The sequence below is a fragment of the Callithrix jacchus genome, chromosome 3 (assembly GCF_049354715.1).
Source record: "Callithrix jacchus isolate 240 chromosome 3, calJac240_pri, whole genome shotgun sequence".
In the NCBI taxonomy this organism is placed as follows: domain Eukaryota; kingdom Metazoa; phylum Chordata; class Mammalia; order Primates; family Cebidae; genus Callithrix; species Callithrix jacchus.
Window position 1 is genome coordinate 79,771,361 of NC_133504.1, and position 20,697 is coordinate 79,792,057.

At 34.7% G+C, this 20,697-nt stretch overlaps 1 protein-coding gene across 6 annotated transcripts in view; it reads right to left on the reverse strand.

Moving 5' to 3' along the window:
• Positions 1–726: 726 nt before the first annotated feature.
• LOC144581936 (uncharacterized) overlaps positions 727–20,697 on the reverse strand; it is a 48,554-nt gene continuing 28,583 nt past the window's right edge. For 2 of the 6 annotated variants that reach the window (XM_078367872.1, XM_078367876.1), the window contains 2 exons: positions 12,388–12,439; positions 8,066–8,896 (listed from right to left, as the gene is read on the reverse strand). In XM_078367872.1, coding sequence (XP_078223998.1) covers positions 8,823–8,896; positions 12,388–12,439 — 126 coding nt within the window. In that variant the 3' untranslated portion in view covers positions 8,066–8,822. Of the gene's footprint in view, positions 1,470–8,065; positions 8,897–9,695; positions 10,538–12,387; positions 12,440–20,697 lie in introns of those variants that run through there. The other 4 variants (XM_078367870.1, XM_078367875.1, XM_078367868.1 and 1 more) reach the window with 3 other exon arrangements.

Here is a 20,697-nt window from a genome sequence, read left to right on the forward strand (position 1 = left end):
TAAATTTTAAATATTACTAAAAGGTAGTTTTATCATTTTAGTAAAACATTGTTTACCTGACAAATAGTAGAAGGTTAGAATATACTCCTGTCAATCAGGAATAACAGCTTAATGACTAGTTAGATGGACCAATTTCAAATCTCAATAGCATATATCACAAAACATAAATGAATCACATATCTAATGGATAAAATATTACTGAATGCAAAAAAACTAATATTTTTCCACAAATACTTATTGAATATCATTACATTTACACAACTATAATGTGTATTGGGTAGAGTCAAAGAAGACATTCATTTTTTTACTAAATATATACACATATACACTTACATATATCCATAAAACTATCTTAAATGGGCTTATAAATTACTCACCATAGAAGAAAAACAATACTGCCAAAAATATATTAAAGAATAGTTTTTTAAATTGATTTTCTTGAATTTTCTGTGGAGAAAATGTTACATTTAGCAAGGTTATGATAGCTTGCATATTTTATTTTTGTATATTTTTTCTTCTTGTTTTTGAAATTCTTAATATCATAAGGTATACAGTTCAGTATGATTTTGCATAATATAATGATACTGATAAGAATGTTAACAATGCTTTTTTCTGATAATCCAAATCACTTTTTATTATAATCCATTCAGTATGTCAGTTCATTTATTAAATTTGTCATTCTTATTAGTTCTAAAACTTTAAGTTTGTTTTCTAAGAATTTCAATTTCATTTTCATTAAAATCATTTTTTAATTAAGTGCTTTTCTAATTCTTTCATTAAATCTGTCATAATATAACTATCTATTTTGGTTGTTTGACTAGGTCTCCACCTTTAAGCAACTGAGTCCACTTGTTTATGTCATAATCTTTGTCTGCTAGTAAAGAGTTACTTCAAATTATTGTTTGGTTTTGTCTGTTTAGGTTTTGGGGCAGCGGAAGCTTGGATGATATTGAAAGAAAAGATTATTATTTTCTTGACTTTTGGAGACAATGAGCTTCAATAAACTTTATCCAAGGCCACAAGACTGGAATGATAATTTCTTACCTGTGTTCTAAAGAGATTCACTTGGTTCAATTCCACTCACCTTCAGGCAGTTTCTGACCTGGCCTCTCACCTTCAAGTTTCACTAGGGAAGGATTCTTTTTATCCCCAAGCCAATAAGTCCTGGAATTCCCTCCAGCTTTACACCCTGGAGGTCTGCACAGGTACTCTAACCTCAGTAACTATAGCAACTATAACAAATCTTTCTATGGCAACTCAATTACATTATTACCTAGATACAGTGTAAGGTGACAAGACTTCCATTTATTTAGACTGGCAGTTGGTAATCTCATTGCACATCAAGTTTTGCTTGAGAAAGTCACAGAAGGATAAAAAGCTATAATTGTTGGCACATAGATGAACAAATTTGCACTTCAATTTGCCATGCTTGATATAAATTGTGAATACACGTGAAAGGCTTCTGCTTCCTGGGGAGACAATAAAGTTTTTCAAGAAAGACATTTACTTGAAAACACTTAAATAAACAGAACTGAGATTTATGTGGGTCTGCTGGGACTCAGAAATTCTGCAGAAGTATTATGAGGCAGGATACAGAAAATGAGGTAACAAAAGACTGAAGATAAAGACACCTCTCTGGCTTACCTAAAATGAATGACTCTTTTCCTATATTTTTTTGAACAACTCTATAATTATGAATAACTTTGAACTATTGATGTCAAAAGAATCTTAGAATATAAGCACTAGATAAATGGTGATTGACAGAAAAAAAATTTAAGTATGTGACTGTTAGAAGAGTTAATTTCTTTGTCTAGCATTGTGGTCTTTTTACTGCTTTAAAAGCTGGTCTGTTTTACTGATCTATTTTTCTTGTCTTTAAAACAGAGCCTGGTATTGACATTATTGTAGTCTAAAACATTGTGGTCAATAATTACATCAATAGTCAAAACCAAAGCTAATTTTCTTTTTAATAAAAGGTACATTTAAAGAAATGTTTTTCTTCCATTTATACATCAGAATATTATAAAGTAGTGGGGTTTAACATCAGTTTCATAAGTTCTACACCAAAACATACTAATTTCATTCATTTAAGTATCTATCTTTCCATTTTTCACAAAAATAATAAAATCAGGGAACAAAATTGATTACCCTTTGTGTTCCAGACACTAAGTGTGTAACATATATTTACTCAAACAACTCTGTGAAATAAACGTTATCATTATCTTTCCATTGCAGATATGGAAACTGAGGGACAAAGAGATTAAGTAACATACCCAAGTTCATGTGGCCAGAAATGGAAGAATTGATATTTATTTTTATTTCTATTTTAAATTCTCATCACTTAGGTATTAAGCCAAGCATTCATTAGCTACTTTTCCTGATGCTCTCCCTCTTCCTCATCACCGTTATGCAGCAATGAAAGGGGACAAGATCATGTCCTTAGCAGGAACATGGATGGAGCTGGAGGCCATTATATTCAGCAAACGAATGCAGGAGCTGGAGATGCAGCAAGGAAGACAGCTATGACCACTGCTCCAAAGTACTTATGAGAACAGACTCAAAATTAACATGTGAACGAATAGATAATGACAGTGATAAGATCACAGAGGGGATAATACAGAGGATATATTAGAGAACTATTTGAACGTATCTAAATGGCAGAGGGGAATTCTCACTGAAGCTTTTTTTGGTGGGGTGACATTTAATCTAAAATCTGAGTAACAGTAGGAGGACTGTCTTTCCAAATGATTTGGAAAAGCATTGCAAGCAGAAAGGAAAACACATGCTAATAAAATTTTAAAATACCTGGCATATTTGAAGAATAATAACAAAATAAACAGATGTGGTTAATACTAATGAGTGAGGAGTCTTAGTGAGTGAGGCAAGATGCTATCTCAGACAAGGTCCTATAGATAACAGTCAAGAGTATGGAAAATTCTCTTATTCAATAATGAGCCATCAGAGAGTTTTAAGCAAGGTCTTGTACTGATCTGATTCACATTTTTGGAAGATGACACATGATCATAATCCAAAACTCAGTTTACTACAGGAGGCAGGCCAGTAGCCTAATGAGTCATGTGGGTTTGATGTACACAAATGGCAATGTACTGAACTGAAGGGCCCATTCTTTTTCTAAAGACATTCAAATTAATTTAAGTAAAGCATCTCCTAGCTAGATATGGCCTTCATAGATCCAGTTTGTGGTACTTGTCTAGGTATCATTTAGAAAATGAGTTGTGTAGGAGGCTATTTCAATAATGTAGGCACAAGATGATGCAATCTTGTTAGATTATTGGCAATAGAAATGGTAAGTGTGAGTATTTTAGATATATTTTGAAGTTGGAACCAATAAAACTTAGGCAAAATATGGAGAGAAGGTAGAGAAAAATAATGTGATTAAGTTTAAATCCAAGGCTTTTGGACTGAATATCTAGCTGATGATATCATTTTGTAAGATTGAAAATAATGGAGAAGAAACTTGGCTTTGAAGAATATATTAGAGATCAAAGGCTTTGATCAAAGGCTTGGAAATTTTTCAAATTTCCAAGAGGACATTTCAAGCAGTTCAAGACATAGACATGTCTAGAAGTCAGAGATGTTAGTGCTAGAATATAACTTGTGAGTCATCTTTTTGGAAATATTGTTTATGCAGTGGGACCAGATGAGATCTTCTGAAGAGATGCCGTTGGTATCAAGAACGCCAGCATTGACAGAAAATGTAGAGGAGGTATGTGCAGAAAAGGATACTGGAAAGGAGAAGCCAGGGTTTAGAAAGAAAACAAACAAAGAAACAGTAAAATCTGAGGTAAGAAATCAAGAAAAGAAAATATTTCAAGAATAAGAAACAGTCAACCTTAATCAAAGATTTGAATAATCTTCTATAGTGAAAACCAAGGAGTACCAATGGATTTGGCAACATAGTGGTTTTTGGTAACTTTGACAATGGGAGTTACAGTTGAGTGAAGAGGACATAAATTAGAATGATGTAAACTAAAAAGTGAAAAGACTAGGATGTACAGATACACAGATAGAGGATTTACAGACAGAGTACACTCACCTCTTTAAGAAGTTTTATTCTGAAAAGGAGGAGAGAAATGGGGGATAACTGGAAGGGTATTTATGGTTGAAGAGAAGTTTTATTTTGTCTTCGTTTTAACAAAATAAGACTGAAATTGTGTTTTTACAGAATAATATTGGAACATTAGCATATTGGACAAGGGAAGAATTTTGCATAGTAAAACAAGGATTGACATTGTTAAGGTGAGAGGGAATGTATAAAGAGCACACAGAACAGAATCCATTTTGAGAGCTGTAGGGATATTTCTGTGTGTGTAATAAGAAAAAAATAGACGTTTACACATTTACTTATATTGTTATATTTAGTGGTAGAAGATGAAGGAGTCTGTTTAAATTGCTTCCATCATCTCAGTGTGGTATAAAGACATCGTCATCAAATGAGGATGGTAGGGGGCACTGGATAATTTAGAAGAGGAGACTTTGTGAAATTCCCTTCTAGCGTGTGGGGAAGTAGAACTGCTTAGGAAGTGTAGTAGGATTGTCAAGAAGTATTCTTTTGAGCATTGCGGTAATGAATTCAAGAGAGATGTCCACATGGTTTTATGGTTTTCTCTACCATTTTAGATGGCTCTGTGCACAAAATAAAAAGTAGATTCGTGGGTTGACCTAACATATTAGTTTCCTAGGGATGCCATAACAAAGGACCAAAAACTGTGTGATATGGAACAATATAAATTTATTGTCTCTCAGTTCTGGGGGCCAGAAGTGAAAAATCAAGGTGTAAATAGTGCTGTGCTCTCTCTGAAAACTGTAGGGCATCCTTTTCTTGCCTCGTTTTTTAGCAATTGTTGCTGATTTAAAGCTTGCAGCTGCATAAATCCAGTCTCTACCTTTGCAGTCACATAGCATTGTCTCTGCATGCTGTCTTCACATGGCTGTCTTCTCACAAAGGCACTAGTTATATCGGACTGGGACCCACTCTACCCCAATGTGACCTCATTTTAAATTATTACACTTGCAGTTAATCTATGTCCAAATAAGTTCACACTCTGAAGTTCAGAGGTCTAGGACTTCAAAACATCCTTCTTGAGGGGCACACAATTCAGCCCATAACTTTAGAGTTGGTGGTTTTTGCCAAGTAAGACCGAAGAAAGGGAAAAAGTTAAGCATTTTCTTGTAATGCCAGGAAAGTAAGGTATGTTTTTGGAACACCCTTTCCTCATGCAGTGAGACCTTTAGTCTCAATGATCTTTCATGTACATTTCAACCTTAACATTATATGATGTGTCCATCTGAATTCTGAACTTAAACTTCATTTTAGCATTAGGGTGGTAAATCTTACTTAGCATTTTAGATAATATGAGACATTTTAAAGTTTTTTTTTCTTGATCTACTTACACAACACAAAATAAAATGAACACGTAGATTCAGCTATTTTAGGAAGATTTCAAAAAGATAAAAGGTGATCACTGGGACCATGGGTTCTAAAATATTTAGTTGGTGCATATAAATTCATAGATATTCATTATATTATTAATGTTATACCATGCTTAATAAAAAAAATCTGAAAGAAAATAAAACAAGTGGCTGAATTTGGGGTCTGTGGGCTAACTGCAGCTTACCGTAGGACTGATACTACTAAGCTTATCTATATGAAAAAGATATAATATCTTACATATCATTGATGGATGTAATTAGTGGCTTATTAGAAATGTCACTCAATTGTTATATAGAACTAAAATAGTTTATTATTATAATTTTTATAATTTCAATATCTACAGAGTAAGAAAACAAAATGTTGCAGTTCAAAAGCACATCAAATGCTGTGAGGTGCTTAATTTTCCAAGTCTGTACCTTGCTTCTAGTTCTGCTTCTAATTTTAAATTATCCAGCTTGCTGAATATCTTCATTCTGCAGGATTTTATTAAGCCTTTTGGATTACATATTGCCTTTCATCTCAGGAAAAAAATGCATATGTGCTTTTTGATGGATCTGTTATTCAAATGACAATGCTATTTGGTTTACTACATTGCATAAAACTTATATTTCAAAATATTATAAAATATTTCATTGAAATGTAATAGAAAATTAAAAATGCAAGGTAAGTGCTTTTTCTGTCCACACAATAAAGTGAAATTGACATTTTCTACAGGATAAGAAAGACTCATTTTATTTTTCAGGCCCTCCAGTAATCTTTAAGACCAAATACCTTAACAGATGGAATTAAAATGCTTACATATAATTACTAAACCTTTCAATTGAAAATTATCCCTCTGTTGTAATTTTTAAAATATTATTATTGTAAAGATAATACAAATTCATGAGAAAAATGCAGAATCTAAATGTTTCTATGTCTTGTATGACTGTTATAATCTAGGTCAATCTCTATTCTCCTTTTCTCTATTTAAAGAACTAAAGAAAGCTTTAAATACGCATTTTGAAACAAAGAAGTACACTACTGTAGCATCTGATTCTTGCATTTTGTTGTTTCCTGAGCTGCTCTAGAGACCAATCTGCATGGAATTCCTAAGTTTTATTTGACTTTTTATCGTGTGATAAATTTGTGAAATGTAGGTTGCTACCTTTGATCATCAACTCACAGATATATATAGTCACATTTATGCAATTCTTTAAATATAACTAAAGGACATATACATTTTTATTATATATATTTTTATTACATAGAAATAATATTTAAAATAATGGATTAGTATTATTACTATGTTATTTATTGCATGCATACAATAAACAACCAGTTATTAGCATAATTGACACTTTTTTGAAAGTATTACTGTATATGAGAATATTTAATATAGAGTTCTTATTAAGAATTTATATTCTAGTTGAAGAGAAAGCAATAAATTGTTATAAAACTATGATTTTGGTCTCAGATACAGAGCTAAATTCAGATCCTGATTTTCATCATTTGCTATCAGTGAGACACCGGGTTTTGTATTTTTCAGGAGAAATCCAAATTAAATTAGCTCAAACATAAAGGAAATTATTAATTCAAATACCTCTTAGGGGTAACATTTATTTCATTAACTACTCAATCTAGGAGCTCAAAAAAATTAGGCCAAGTTTCATGACGTGTATTAGTTCTGTTTTCCTCCATGTATGGACTTCCTTCTGCATGAAGTTTTGTCTTCAATGCCCAGAAAAACGGTCCCTAGTAGTTTTAACATACAATGTACGTACATGTGGGATAAAAATGTTGAGCTATCTCTCTCTATCCTCATTTTACATCTGAGAGAGGAGTCCGGTTAGCCTCAAGGGGGTTTACATGTCCTCCCACATGGCAGGAGGGTATTGATATTCATGATGGCTTGTCTAGTGGAATGAGAGAGTGGACATCACCAGAGGAAACACAGTTGTTGTTAGTGAACAAAAGGGAAGGATATGAAGAAATGATGAGAATTTTAAAATAACACAAGTCCAACTACATGACCCAATTTTAGCTTTTAACTTTTTTTTTTTTCTAAGACAGAGTCTCACTCTGTTGCCCATGCTGGAGTGCAGTGGTGCTATCTCAGCTCACTGCAACCTCTGCCTCCCAGGTTCAAGCAGTTCTCCTGCCTCATCTTTCTGAGTAGCTGGAACTACAGGAGTGTGCCACTACACCTGGCTAATTTTTGGTATTTTTAGTAGAGATGGGGTTTCACCATGTTGGCCAAGCTAGTCTTGACCTCCTGACCTCACATGATTCACCCACTTCAGCCTCCCAAAGTGCCAGGATTAAAGACATAAGCCACTATGCTTGGCCTAGCTTTATAACTTTAAAATATCAATAATAATATCTATCTGATTAACATAAAGGTATGTGAAGTGTTAACTTGCTATCTGGGACATAGTTACTGCTCATTAATGACATATATGTATAAAAAATATTTTGTTACATAAAATAACATATTATAATGATTATATTTCTTTTATTGTATACATAATATATGGTTTCTAATAATTTATTATATAATATATATTATAAATTATTATAAGATTATAATTATTAGATTATAATTATTAATATATTTTAAAAGTGACTGTTAATACTGACTTAATGCATATAAATATGTACCAAGCACTTGTGCTTAGCAATGGAGAAATAAAAATAAATCACAGTTCCTTTCTTCACAACATTAGATTAATTTGAATATATTTTTCTACTTGTATACACATACATAGATCCTTGAACATGGGGAAAGGGAACAGATAATAGGTACTTAACAAGAGGACATTATGCAAGATGCTGTATTTGACCTATGATGGTTATATGGAAATTCAGCAAGAGACTTTGATTCTAAAATTCTAGACCAGGGACATCTTCAAAGAGAAGACAATTAAGTGGAACTTAAACCACACACAGGAGTATTTTAGGTGGAGGTAGTGGGAAGGATATATCAGCATGAGCAATGGCTAGAGGTATGAATAGATGTGGCATGTTTAGGAAGTTAAGAGCATGTATTAGTTTTCTATTGCTTCATGGAGTAGTCACCACAAATTTATTTTATTCTATTTTATTTTAGTGATGGCGTCTTGCTATATTGCCCAAGCTGTCTTCAAATTCCTGGGTTTAAGTGATCCTTCTGCCTCAATCTCCCAAATAGCTTGGATTAAAGACATGAATAATCACATCTGGCTCACTACAACTTTGTAGCTTAAAGCAAAAACAATTTTAAAAAAATGTTTATTCTCATGTTTCCATGGGCCAGGTGTCTGGGAATGGTTTGACTAGTCCCTCAGGTCATGAACTTCCAAGGCTAGAATCAACAGGCTAAGAGTAAAAATAATCCTCAAGTAACAGGACTTCACAGTACCTTTTGAGATGCATTCTCATCTGGAGGTTGGACTGAGGAAGGATCCATTTCCAAGCTTATCTGGGCTGTTGGAAAAATTTGTTTTCTGTGGCTGTTTGACTGTGGTCCTGTTTTCTTACTAATGATTGTCCAAGAGCTACTGTCCACTCCTGGAAACAGCCCACAGTCCTTGCCAAGTGGCCCTTTTCACAGACCCTCTCACAATACAGCAGCTTCCTTCTTCAGAGACAAAAGGGAGAGTCTCTCTGCAGTCTGATGGATGGAGCCTTCTATAATGTAACATAACAATTAAGGTGGCTTCACATCACTTTTGCCATATAACACAATCTAATAAAAGCTCAGACAGGCCGGGCGCGATGGCCCACACCTGTAAGACCAGCACTTTGGGAGGCCGAGGTGGGTGGATCACGAAGTCAAGAGATGGAGACCATCCTGGTCAACATGGTGAAACCCCGTCTACTAAAAATACAAAAAATTAGCTAGGCATGGTGGCACATGCCTGTAGTCCCAGCTACTCGGGAGGCTGAGGCAGGAGAATTGCCTGAACCCAGGAGGCGGAGGTTGCTGTGAGCTGAGATCGCGCCATTGCACTCCAGCCTGGGTAACAAGAGCGAAACTCCGTCTCAAAAAAAAAAAAAAAAAAAAAAAAAACCTCAGACATCCCGTCATAGTTGCTATATCTTATTGGTTAAAAACAACTCACAGATTTACCCTCACACAACAAGAGGTAATTATATAGAAGCATGGAACATTTGAAATCATCATGAAATATGTTCACTGTAGAGCAATTCAAGTATAAAGTTTGAGAAGAATTGGTTACAAGACTAGAGAAGAAACAAATAGAAGCCATATTATGGAAGGTCTTGGATTTTTGCAAACAGATTCTAACATTATTTCCTAGGAAACTGAGTATCATTGAAAATGTTTAAACAGGTAAAGTGACATAGTTATATCTGTGTTTGGAAAAGATGACAGTGCTGAGAAAATGAAGAAAGAACTGGAGTAGGGAGAAAGGAGAGACAGAGAGAGGAAATAAAAGGCAGGGGTCATGAACAGCATACTGAGCCTAAATATCACAAAATGTTCACATTTAATAAATAAAATTTCCTTTAGATATTTATATATTAGAGTATTATTGATATATTGAAAACATTTTACTTAATAAAGACAAAGTTTAAAATTATTTGAACATTCTGACTCTGCATGGGATCCCTTTGGCTCTGAATATCAGCAGTACACATATCGAACCCATTTGTATTTTCTGTATTTAGACTTGGGAAATTATTTTGCAACTGAAGATACTTTACCTTTGAAATTCAGGATTAAACACAAATATTGTGTGTGAATTTCCACATTGCTCCTTTAATTCAGATAACATTTCATTTTGCCTTCAAAGGCTAATGTTCTTTTGTTTTGCATATGCTGTGAGGCCTAATGCTGACAGCAAAGCTGAATACTAAAACCATCTGTCAGGACCCAGGGGATTTTGCCATTATTCACTGCTTCCTCATGGTGTAAGGTCAATAATACAACAAGGTATATTTCAATAAATATGCAGTGAGAAGATAAATTGTCTCAAAGTAGGAACTACCAGCTGTCAATACAATTAATGACAAAAGAGCAGAGAAGTAGCTTTGAGGGAATACAGATCCATTTGGGAATTGATTTCCTTGGTTCTAAGCTTTGTTCTGCAGAACGTCTATCAGCTGAAAAGAAGCATGTGTTAAAAGCGGCATCTTTTAAAAATATTGTCATTCCACACACGATCTCTCAAACACTATTGTTACAGAATCTATGTATGTTTCATTATTGACAAATACAAGATGGGACATATATATATATATTCCTACAAATAGAAAAATAACCCATTGTGTTTTAAAGGAAGAAAGAAAAGTGCTTTAGCCATCTGTGGTGCTTGCTATAGGTATTGTATACTGTCAGTGGACTATTGACTGCTGAGATAATTAATTCGGAATGAACTAAGTTTAATGGCTTTCAAGAATAAGAAAGCAGGGTGAAACATGTCACAACCCACATTATATACACAGTTTTTGTCCAGAGATGCAATATCTATTGAATTATTTTGAGGTAGATTCACATTTCTAAGAAGAAATAATGAAAAAAATGTAAGATTAAAGAATTATACACCTTATGAATAATGAAACACCTTAAGTATTAACAATCTAATGATGTCTTAATCCCTTTTTTAAATTTTTCCTTGAAAATAATTCGTATTATTGGTGCAACCCCATATATTTTCCCCTTTTTAGGAAATATGGTAAGCAAATACTTTTTCGCTATTCCTTTTTACAAATAATAGTTCATTTGTTTTCAGTGACAAATACTTTCAAAGGAATGAACATATCCCAGTAAGGTATTTAGAAGTGGCATGGCACCGCTGCTTAGAAATGTGATTTGTTTAGTCATTAATAGGAACAGTTTTAGGGTCTCCTGAAGCTAGTTTGTCTAGGCCACTATTCTCTAAGTTTGGGTTTCCTAATGACAAAAATTAAAACAAAAGGCTTAGTTTTCCCTGTTGAAAATAAGGGAAGAGACGGGGTGCAGTGGCTCATTCCTGTAATTCCAGCTCTCTGGGAGGCCAAAATGGACAGATTGCTTAAGGTCAGGAGTTTAAAACCAGCCTGGCAACATGGTCAAACCCTATCTCTACTAAAATACAAAAGTTAGCTAGGGGTGTTGGCAGGTGCATGTAATCCCAGCTACTGGGAGTGCTGAGGCAAGAGAACCAGTGAGCTGAGATGGGCCATTGCACTCCAGCCTAGGCGACGGTGGGAGACTCCGTCTCAAAAACAAACAAACAAAATTCTTACTTTGCTACTTATATTGTGTATGTGATCTTGAGCAATTAAACCTCACTATGTCCAACTTTCCTCATCTATGAAAAGGGCATATATCAGGAGTGTGGGAAGTAGAGAGAAATATGTAAGTGAAGCACAGAGGATTTTAGGGCAATGAAATTACCTATGATACTTCCATACTGATGAATATGTGTTGTTGAACATTTGCCCAAAACCACAGTGTGTACAACACCATAAATGAACCCAATGTAAACTATGGACTGTGAGTAATTATGTATCAATGTAGTTTCATCAAGTCTAACAAATGTACCACTCTGGAGGGGGATGTTAATGATGGGGGAGGCTATGCATGTGGAGAGGAAGAGGACATGTGGAATCTTTATACTTTTCTTTCTCAAATTTTCTTTGAACCTAAGACTACTCTTAAAAAAAAAGTCTTCTTAGAAAGGGCATGAAATACATCCATCATTTGTTTTACTGGAAAGATACTATGAGGTGGTGAACTTAAATAAGTCAGTCATAATAGCATATTTCATGAGTAGTAACTGGTTTTGTTAATAGCTATTATGGTGACCTAAACCCTAAAGGGAATTTTTAAGAGGAATTCTAGAATTTTTTTTTTAGTAATGTAAAATATTATTAAACTAAACATTTAGTCTCCGAAAGTGACTGTTTCGAAGAAAAAGGAATTCATCCAAAAATATATATATTGAGTTATTAAGAATTATATTACTTACTTAAAGTCATAATTTCTTTGAAAGTGGCTTGACCTCTGATGACTCGTTTAACCTAGAGAAAATAAATCCAATTTGAGACTGGGCAAACTTTAAGATAATCACACAAGTTTCTTACTTAAAACTAATGTGTGAAATCCTGCATTTTCCTGAGGTAGAAGAAATTCCTCCTATACTAATTAGTCTTAACCAGCCTAACAAATAACTCCAACTTATAAAATATTACTAAATAGTAAGGGCTAACCCTATAAAAATCGCTTAAGAGATATAGTATCAATTTAAAAACTATGACATAATGTAGATACATTTGAAGATAATATAAATAGTGTTTAGTTCCTTTGAAATGATTTTTCTAGGCCATTGTTAAATTCCCTATAGATTGTTTACTTTGTTTCACTCATGGAGACTTCTGTAACAGCTATTCAAGAAAGATTTTGGATAAATGCCTTTCTGTTTTCTTTCTTTCTTTCTTTTTTTGACAGTCTTGCTCTGTTGTCAGGCTGGAGTGCAGTGGCACAGTCTCAGCTCACTGCCACCTCCCTCTTCCAGGTTCAAGTGATTCTCCTGAGTCTGCCTCCTGAGTAGCTGGGACTACAGGCAGGCGCCACCATGCCCAGCTAATTTTTGTGTTTTTAGTATAGGCTTGATTTCATCATGTTGGCCAGGATGGTCTGGATCTCCTGACTTGGTGATCTGCCTGCCTTAGGCTCCCAAAGTGCTGGTATTACAGGCATAAGCCACCACACCAAGCCCAAAATGCCTTTTTAGAAAAATTACAACCATAAGCATTAACACAGGATGTCAGTCTCACTCAGAGCCCTGAAAAACGGTGGTTCAAGTGAGAATGCCTGAAGTCGAAGATTTATTAGCTTTATATTAGGTTCTCTCCCTATTTATTCTCCTTTTTTACCCAGCCTAAAATCCATTGTCAATAATTATAATAATTGCCTTATAAATATCCCCTTTCTTTTCTCTTCATTTATAATATTAATTTGATCAAGCCATAACCTTGGTACATTCAGTTCTATCTGATCCCACAGAGCTAAGCAGGTCTGAAAAAAACCACATTATCAAACTAATTAGTCTTACTTTAAAGTCATAGTTTTGTGATTTAAGTTGGCCCTTAGTACAGCCTGGAATCACACAGTATTTTCCTATTCCAATGACTACCTTCCTTTCCTAGACAGCAATTTCATACATTCTCTTTCTTCCTCAACCCTATAGTGTCTAACATCTTCACTCACAGCTGACCTAGTCTTCTCCTTTATTAAGAATATGGAAAACATTAGAAGAGCTCCAAAAATATTCAGCTACTTACCAGCATCTGTACCTGTACTTCTTTAAAATCCTACAGTCCAACTTCTCTTCTTCCCTTTCCCAGGAGGAAAGGAAAGGAACTTTTCCTCCCTGTTACTATGGGGAACTTGTTCCTAGGCAAAGACTAATGACCTGATGTGGGAGTAGCACTTCACCTTTTTTTTAACCTCTTCAAGATCCAAACTCCAACAATTACCCCTTAATTCTATAATATCAGCTTTCACTGTGTCTGCAGTTTATGACTCCAATGCTGACTTCTTCCTAGATTCCAGATACTTACTTCCAGCTACCTACTTAAAGTCTATGCTTGGAAGAGTAATAGCCATTTAAATTTTATCATCATCCTCCCTACTCAAAACTTTTACCTAATGCAATATCCCCATCTCTGTTAGGGCAACACCATCTTTCTAGAAGTTCACGGCCACGTGGCGAAAGTTGCCTGAGACTATCTTTCTCTTCCAAAGGATGTCCAGCCATTTAGCACATCTTATTGGCCTTGTCTTCAAACTAGACTCAGAATTAAACTGATTACCACCATCTTCACTGCTATAATCCTAGCTTACACTTCTCTTTCTTGGATTAATGCAGTAGTCTGCTCATACTTCCCTTTTCTGACTTCTGCTTATTTTATTTTATTTTATAAGTACCAGTGAGTCAGTTATGGTGGCACATGCCTGTAGTCCCAGGCTACTTGGGAGAATGAGGTAGGAGGATCCCTAGAGTTGAAAAGTTCCAGTGTAGCCTGGGCAACAAAGTGAGACTCCCATCTCATTAAAAAAAAATAAATAAAATGTTAAAATCAGGTCATGCCATTTCATTGCTTAAAATACTCTACTTTCTATCTATTTTTGAGAGAGAGAGAGAGAGAGAGAGAGAGAGAGAGAGAGAGAGAGAGAGAGAGAGAGAGAACATAGCCCAATTACCTGCAAGATCCTAGACAACATGAACTGAATGCCTTTCAGAGATGAGCCCTGTTTTCCCACTTATTCTATCTCAGACCCTCAGGCTTTGTTCTCTGAGTCAGATACCTTTCATTTCAAGAACTTTGCACTTGCTGTTTGTTTTTTGCCTGAAAATCTTTTCATACAGATATTCATTCCTTTGCTTTCTTTATATTTTTTTGCTCAAATGTAACCTTTTCTGACAATTTTCTTTAAAATCCTACAGTTCAACTTTTCTTTTTCCCTTTCCAAGGTTGGTATTCCTCCATAACAAACTTATCACCCTGTAACATGCTATATATATATATACACACACACACACACACAAATACAAATTTGTTATTATTATTATTACTATTATTTCTTTATTGTCTGTCTCCACTCATTCTGTTATAAATTCCATGCAGGCAGACATTTTTGTCTATTTCCTTCCTTGCAGTTTCTACAGCATTTAGATTTTTTTGTTTTTGTTTTTGTTTTTTGGGACGGAGTTTCGCTCTTGTTACCCAGGCTGGAGTGCAATGGCACGATCTCGGCTCACCACAACCTCTGCCTCCTGGGTTCAGGCAATTCTCCTGCCTCAGCCTCCTGAGTAGCTGGGATTACAGGCATGCGCCACCATGCCCAGCTAATTTGTTGTATTTTTAGCAGAGACGGGGTTTCACCATTTTGACTGGGATGGTCTCACTCTCTTGACCTCCTGATCCACCGGCCCTGGCCTCCCAAAGTGCTGGGATTTGACACTTTACATATTAAAAGAAGTTTAAAAGCCTAACTTAATGACTGAAAGAAAAATGTTATCAATGATAAATGAAAAAATAAAGTTAGATGCTTACTGCATACCAACACCAAATTTAATTCTGGATGGATTAAAAAGCTTATTGTTTTTAAAAATGTACAAAGCTAGAGAAAATTAAAAATATATTGTCCATCACATTACTGACTGGCTCAGGATCTTCTCTGAATAAAAGCAAAAGAAAAAATTTGAAATTAAAAAAATATTTTAAAGAGATAGAAAATATAATGTAGAAAATTATCAATAGACATGACTACCTCCAAATATCTATAAAGAACTTAAACAAAATTTAAAACTAAACCTTTAAAATAAAAAGGATCAACAAGTTTTTAATAACCTTAAGGAAAATACAATAACAACAACAACAAAAAACCAAAATGAGTGAATATAGGAGATTAATAGTAAATTCAGAAACAGATATTTATGACTCCTGGAAGAAGGATGTAGGCTGAGTGTTAATTTTTGCCATTGTTCTAGGAAACCACATTTGCAACATTATTAACAGCCTGTTTTGCTGTACCCTTCTGTAGTGAGTTGAATATTGCCATCCCCCACCCACCCAGCTCAGCCCCGAAACTGATAGGTCTATCCTGATGAATCTGTGAATATGACCTTGTTTGGAAAAACTTCTTTGCAGATATAATTAAAGTAAGGATCCTAAGATGAGATAATCCTGGATTAGCGTGGGCCTAAAATCCAGTGATAAGTGTCATAAAGAGAAATGGGATTTGAAGGGACACACAGAGGAGAAAGTGAGGTAAAGATGGAAGTAGAGACTGAATTTATTCAAAACAAGCCAAGGAACAGTCGAGCCACTAGAAGCTGGGAGAGGGAGGAAGGGGTTCCTCACTAGAGCATTCAGAGGGAGCACAGATCTGTTGCTACCTTGATTTCAGACATCAGGACTCCAGAAATAAAAGAAAATAAATTTATATTGTTTTAAACCACCCAATTTGTAGTTATTTCTTATGGTGAACACAGAAAACAAAAACATTGTCCCAGACCTGAATGGATCAGAAAACAAAACATATTCATACACAAACACGTAGGCACACACATACACAAAAATACACACTGTTTATAGACTGAAGTAAAAAAAAAGGCATCAAATTGTTTTAACTAGAATTACAGTTTTTTCAAGAGAATGTGATTATTTTTCTGCGTGTTTGCTGGTAACATATCAAAAAATATGTATTGCCAGAGAATTTTCCCTGGGTCTTTTATGTTTCTGCACATTTTGTGTGTAAGCCATTGAATGTCCTTCTTTTCAACTACTTTTTCAAAGGTAGTCGAATAGCCAACAGCTTTGAAAAGTAGAGATAATGCCACCTGCTAGAAGAAAGAAAAAGCATATTTACTGCTCATTATGATTGGATTCCTCAGCTCAGAGCTCCTCTTCTATAATTAACCTACTGTGTGTGTGTGTGTGCAAGTGTCATCTTTCTTCTGGACCTCTTTATGTGGCCCTGTGGTAACTGAGGCTTGTGACAACAGCACAAATAGTGATGCACTTGCTGTTGCAATTGCTGTGAGTAATGAACTATCCATCTCTGATTCGGGGCTGTCATATCTTCTGGCAGAATCCATAGAATTGTGGCAGGCTAACCGGTTAGCATACAAGTAGTGTAAAACCTCAACAATTTGCTCTGTTTTTCAGACAGTCTCCATATTATGTATGATTGTCAGACATGCATCTCTGGTCTTTGTCCCCTCAGTTCATAGCTAACACTTGTAACAACCAGCTGGGCCTCATTCCCCAGTGTGCTCATGATGTCTCATATTGAGTATATTCCAAAATTGAACTGAAATTTTTGCCTTCAACTCCTTTTTATCCTATTTTTGAAACCTGTCAATATGATCACCATTTTCACAACTTGAGTAGTATATCATTCTTCCTTCTTCTGCTTCAATAAAATAAACTAATATTTCCTGTCAGTGTTACTGTCAAAATTGCTTGCGTATCCTTCTGTCTTATATTATCTCTGCTTTTGTGTTAGTCTGAGTCATTCGAGAAAAACACATGAAAATGGGATTAAACATGAAAGAATATTTTTAGGCAAAGCACCATGTGAGAGAAAATAGAAGAGATCTAGAATAGCTGGAGAATCATCAAACCAGGATGTAAAATTGCTCTTGAATGACAGAGAAAAGAAATAAAGATTGAATGGGAACTCCTGAAAATACCATGCAGTCTAAGGGATGTTGAGCAAGCCCTGGGTGATCTCAAGCCTAAACCAACTCTCAGAGGATATTCATGTCTCTCAGGAATGAACCTGTCTTCGTATTCCTGCTTTCATGTTAATATTCCTGAAGGCGGTCCAGAAGAAACACAGATAAAGATTGATATAAATGCCGTTAATCACTTTTTCTTTTTAGAGTTCTGTGAAATGCTTTCTGTTGGTTGCCACAGTACTCATGCAAATTCTTATGTCTTAATAGTAATAGTATTTGGCATTATTTAGAAATTCCCTGTGCTAATTAGTCATGAACTTTATTACTAGAATTATGCTCCTACAGTACAAATCTGACCATTTGGAATAAACTATCAAAATTGTCTTATTCCCTAATTCTATCCCTCATTGTCCCATGTCTTTAGTAGAATGTGCCTACCTCATCATTCTAAGCAAAAATATCCTGAGCTCTGTTTCTAAATTCAAGGAGTTAATTAGACATAGCAATAACATTTTTCCTGATGTTTGGTGACTTAAGCAAAACTTGGTAAGTAGAGTTAGGAGTTTTCTCTGGCAATTTCCTCTGCCTGGCATTAAAAATCTCTTTGTTAGGGGCCCAAGTTCTTCTCACCTTTTTTCCTACTTCATTCTTCTCAGGCTTTCTTATTTTGATGTTAAAATCTCTGCAACTGGCATGTCTCACAACTTAATTAGATCTGCAGACAGTTCTGATGACAAATCTGGTACTCATTGGAGCAATTAAACTCACATGTATAGGGCTTGGGACTTAAGAACACATGGGATTACTGGTACAATCTCATGGTTTAAAGCTATACTTTTCATGAATTTTATGTGAGTCATACTTATAGACACCTGCTTACATTTATTACTCAAAGTTTATAGATAGATAGAAAATATATATAATATATATGAGAGCACTGCACATTTACAGATTTTTCATTTTTTACCTTTTAGTGTTTTCCTTTTTCTCTGTCATTTAATTTTATAGGTTCTGTTTTATCAAAATCTTAATTATCCTAATTCACGATCATCTAAAGAATTAAAAAATAAATGTAATTGTATTCAGTGTTTTCACATTTTGATTATAATTTTATTAAAAATTAAATTAGTCCCCAAGCAGTGGCTCATGCCTGTAATTCCAGCACTTTGGGAGACTGAGGCAGGTGGATATCGAGGTCAAGAGATCAAAACCATCCTGGCCAACATTGTGAAACCCCATCTCTACTAAAAATGCAAAAATTAGATGGGCATGATGACATGTGCCTGTAGCTCCAGCTACTCAGGAGGCTAAGGCAGAAGAATTGCTTGAACCAGGAGGTGGAGGTTGCAGTGAGCCCAGATCTTGTCACTCTACTCCAGGATTGCAGTGCAAAATACAAACATCAGATATTTTCTGTTATGAATTAATGTGCTTGTCAATTATACTGAGACTTTGTCTCAAAAAAAAAAAGAAAATTAAACTAAATGTAAAGGTAAATAAAATTATTTATTTTATTTATATTTTCAAAACAGTATTTTTGCCAAAATATTCAAAATCATATTTTAAAGTTAAAATATATAAATTCTAACTAAATAACCAAATGAAAATAAATAATTTACAAACCATTGTTTTATTTAATGTTTGGCATTTAAATTAAGTTTTATGAAATACTTTCCTACAAATGTAACTTTATAATTTAATAAACATTACTTTTCCAAAGTAAAAATTGGTACTATATTATAGGTAAATTTATGTGTCACCGTAACTGTGTCCTGATTCTGAGTGTTTCTGTGAGGGCATTTCTGGTTGAGGTTAATATAGGAAACAGTAGACTGTAAAAGAGACTGCTCTCCCTAAGGTGGGTTGTCCTCAATCAATCAATTGCAGGCCTGAATAGAACAAAAGGCTGACCCTCTTCTGGGTAAGAATAATTCTTTCTGCCTAAGTTCTTTTGAACTGGGCCATTAGCTTTTTCTTGCCCTGAGTCTCAACTGCAACATTGGCTCATCCTGGGTTTTCAGCCTGCTGGCCTTCAGACTGAAACTCTGCCATCAGCTTTCCTCTGTCTCCAGGTTGCCCACTCACCCTGCAGGCCTTGTGAATTGTCAGTGATATGGGTTGGCTGTGTCCCCACCTGAATCTCACCTTGAATTCCCACATGCTGTGGGAGGAAACCGGTGGAAGGTAATTAAGTGATGGGAGTGAAACTTACTCATGCTATTCTTGTGTTAGTGAATAAGTCTCATGTGATCTGACAGTTTTATAAAGAGGAGTTTCCTCTCACAAGTTCTCTCTCCTCTTTTTGCCTGCTGCCATCCACGTAAGACGTGACTTCTTCCTCCACGCCTTCCACCATGATCGTGAGGCTTCCCCAGCTATTGGAACTGCAAGTCCATCAAACCTCTCTTCCCAGTCTTGGGTATGTCTTTATCACTGGTGTCAAAATGGACTAATACAGTCAGGCTCTATAATTATGTGAGCCAATTCCTTATAATACATTTCTTTATATAGAAACATATATTTACATGCATAAATGTGCAAATATTTATATAGTATTAAATATACTTATACTTTATACTATAAATAAAAATATTTACACATTTGTACATAAATATATATTATGTACATGTATATTTATATGTAATATAAATATATAATCTAATATAATATTGTATCTTTACATATAACATATATAACTAATAAACATTTTAGTCATAATCCATACATATTATGTCTAAATTATTATATACATAGACATACACACATACTTAAGAATAAAATGAATTTGTTATTATTGGACACATTTCCTCAGTCACTGCATGCCATTATGATACTGTGCTATGAGTAATATGAGTACTTCTGGTTTACTAATTAAGACACCAACAAAATGAGAAAGTGGATCCTTGAAACTACTGGGAGACTATGCTTATTTGTTCAAGAATCAATTACATCCTTGCTACCTGAGAGAAAGAATTTGGCAACTTAACTAATTTGTCTTTTATCTGAGTACTTCTATTATGCAATTCCTTTCTGCAATGCAAAATACTATTTGTCATCAACACTGACATCAACACGACCTGCAAACCT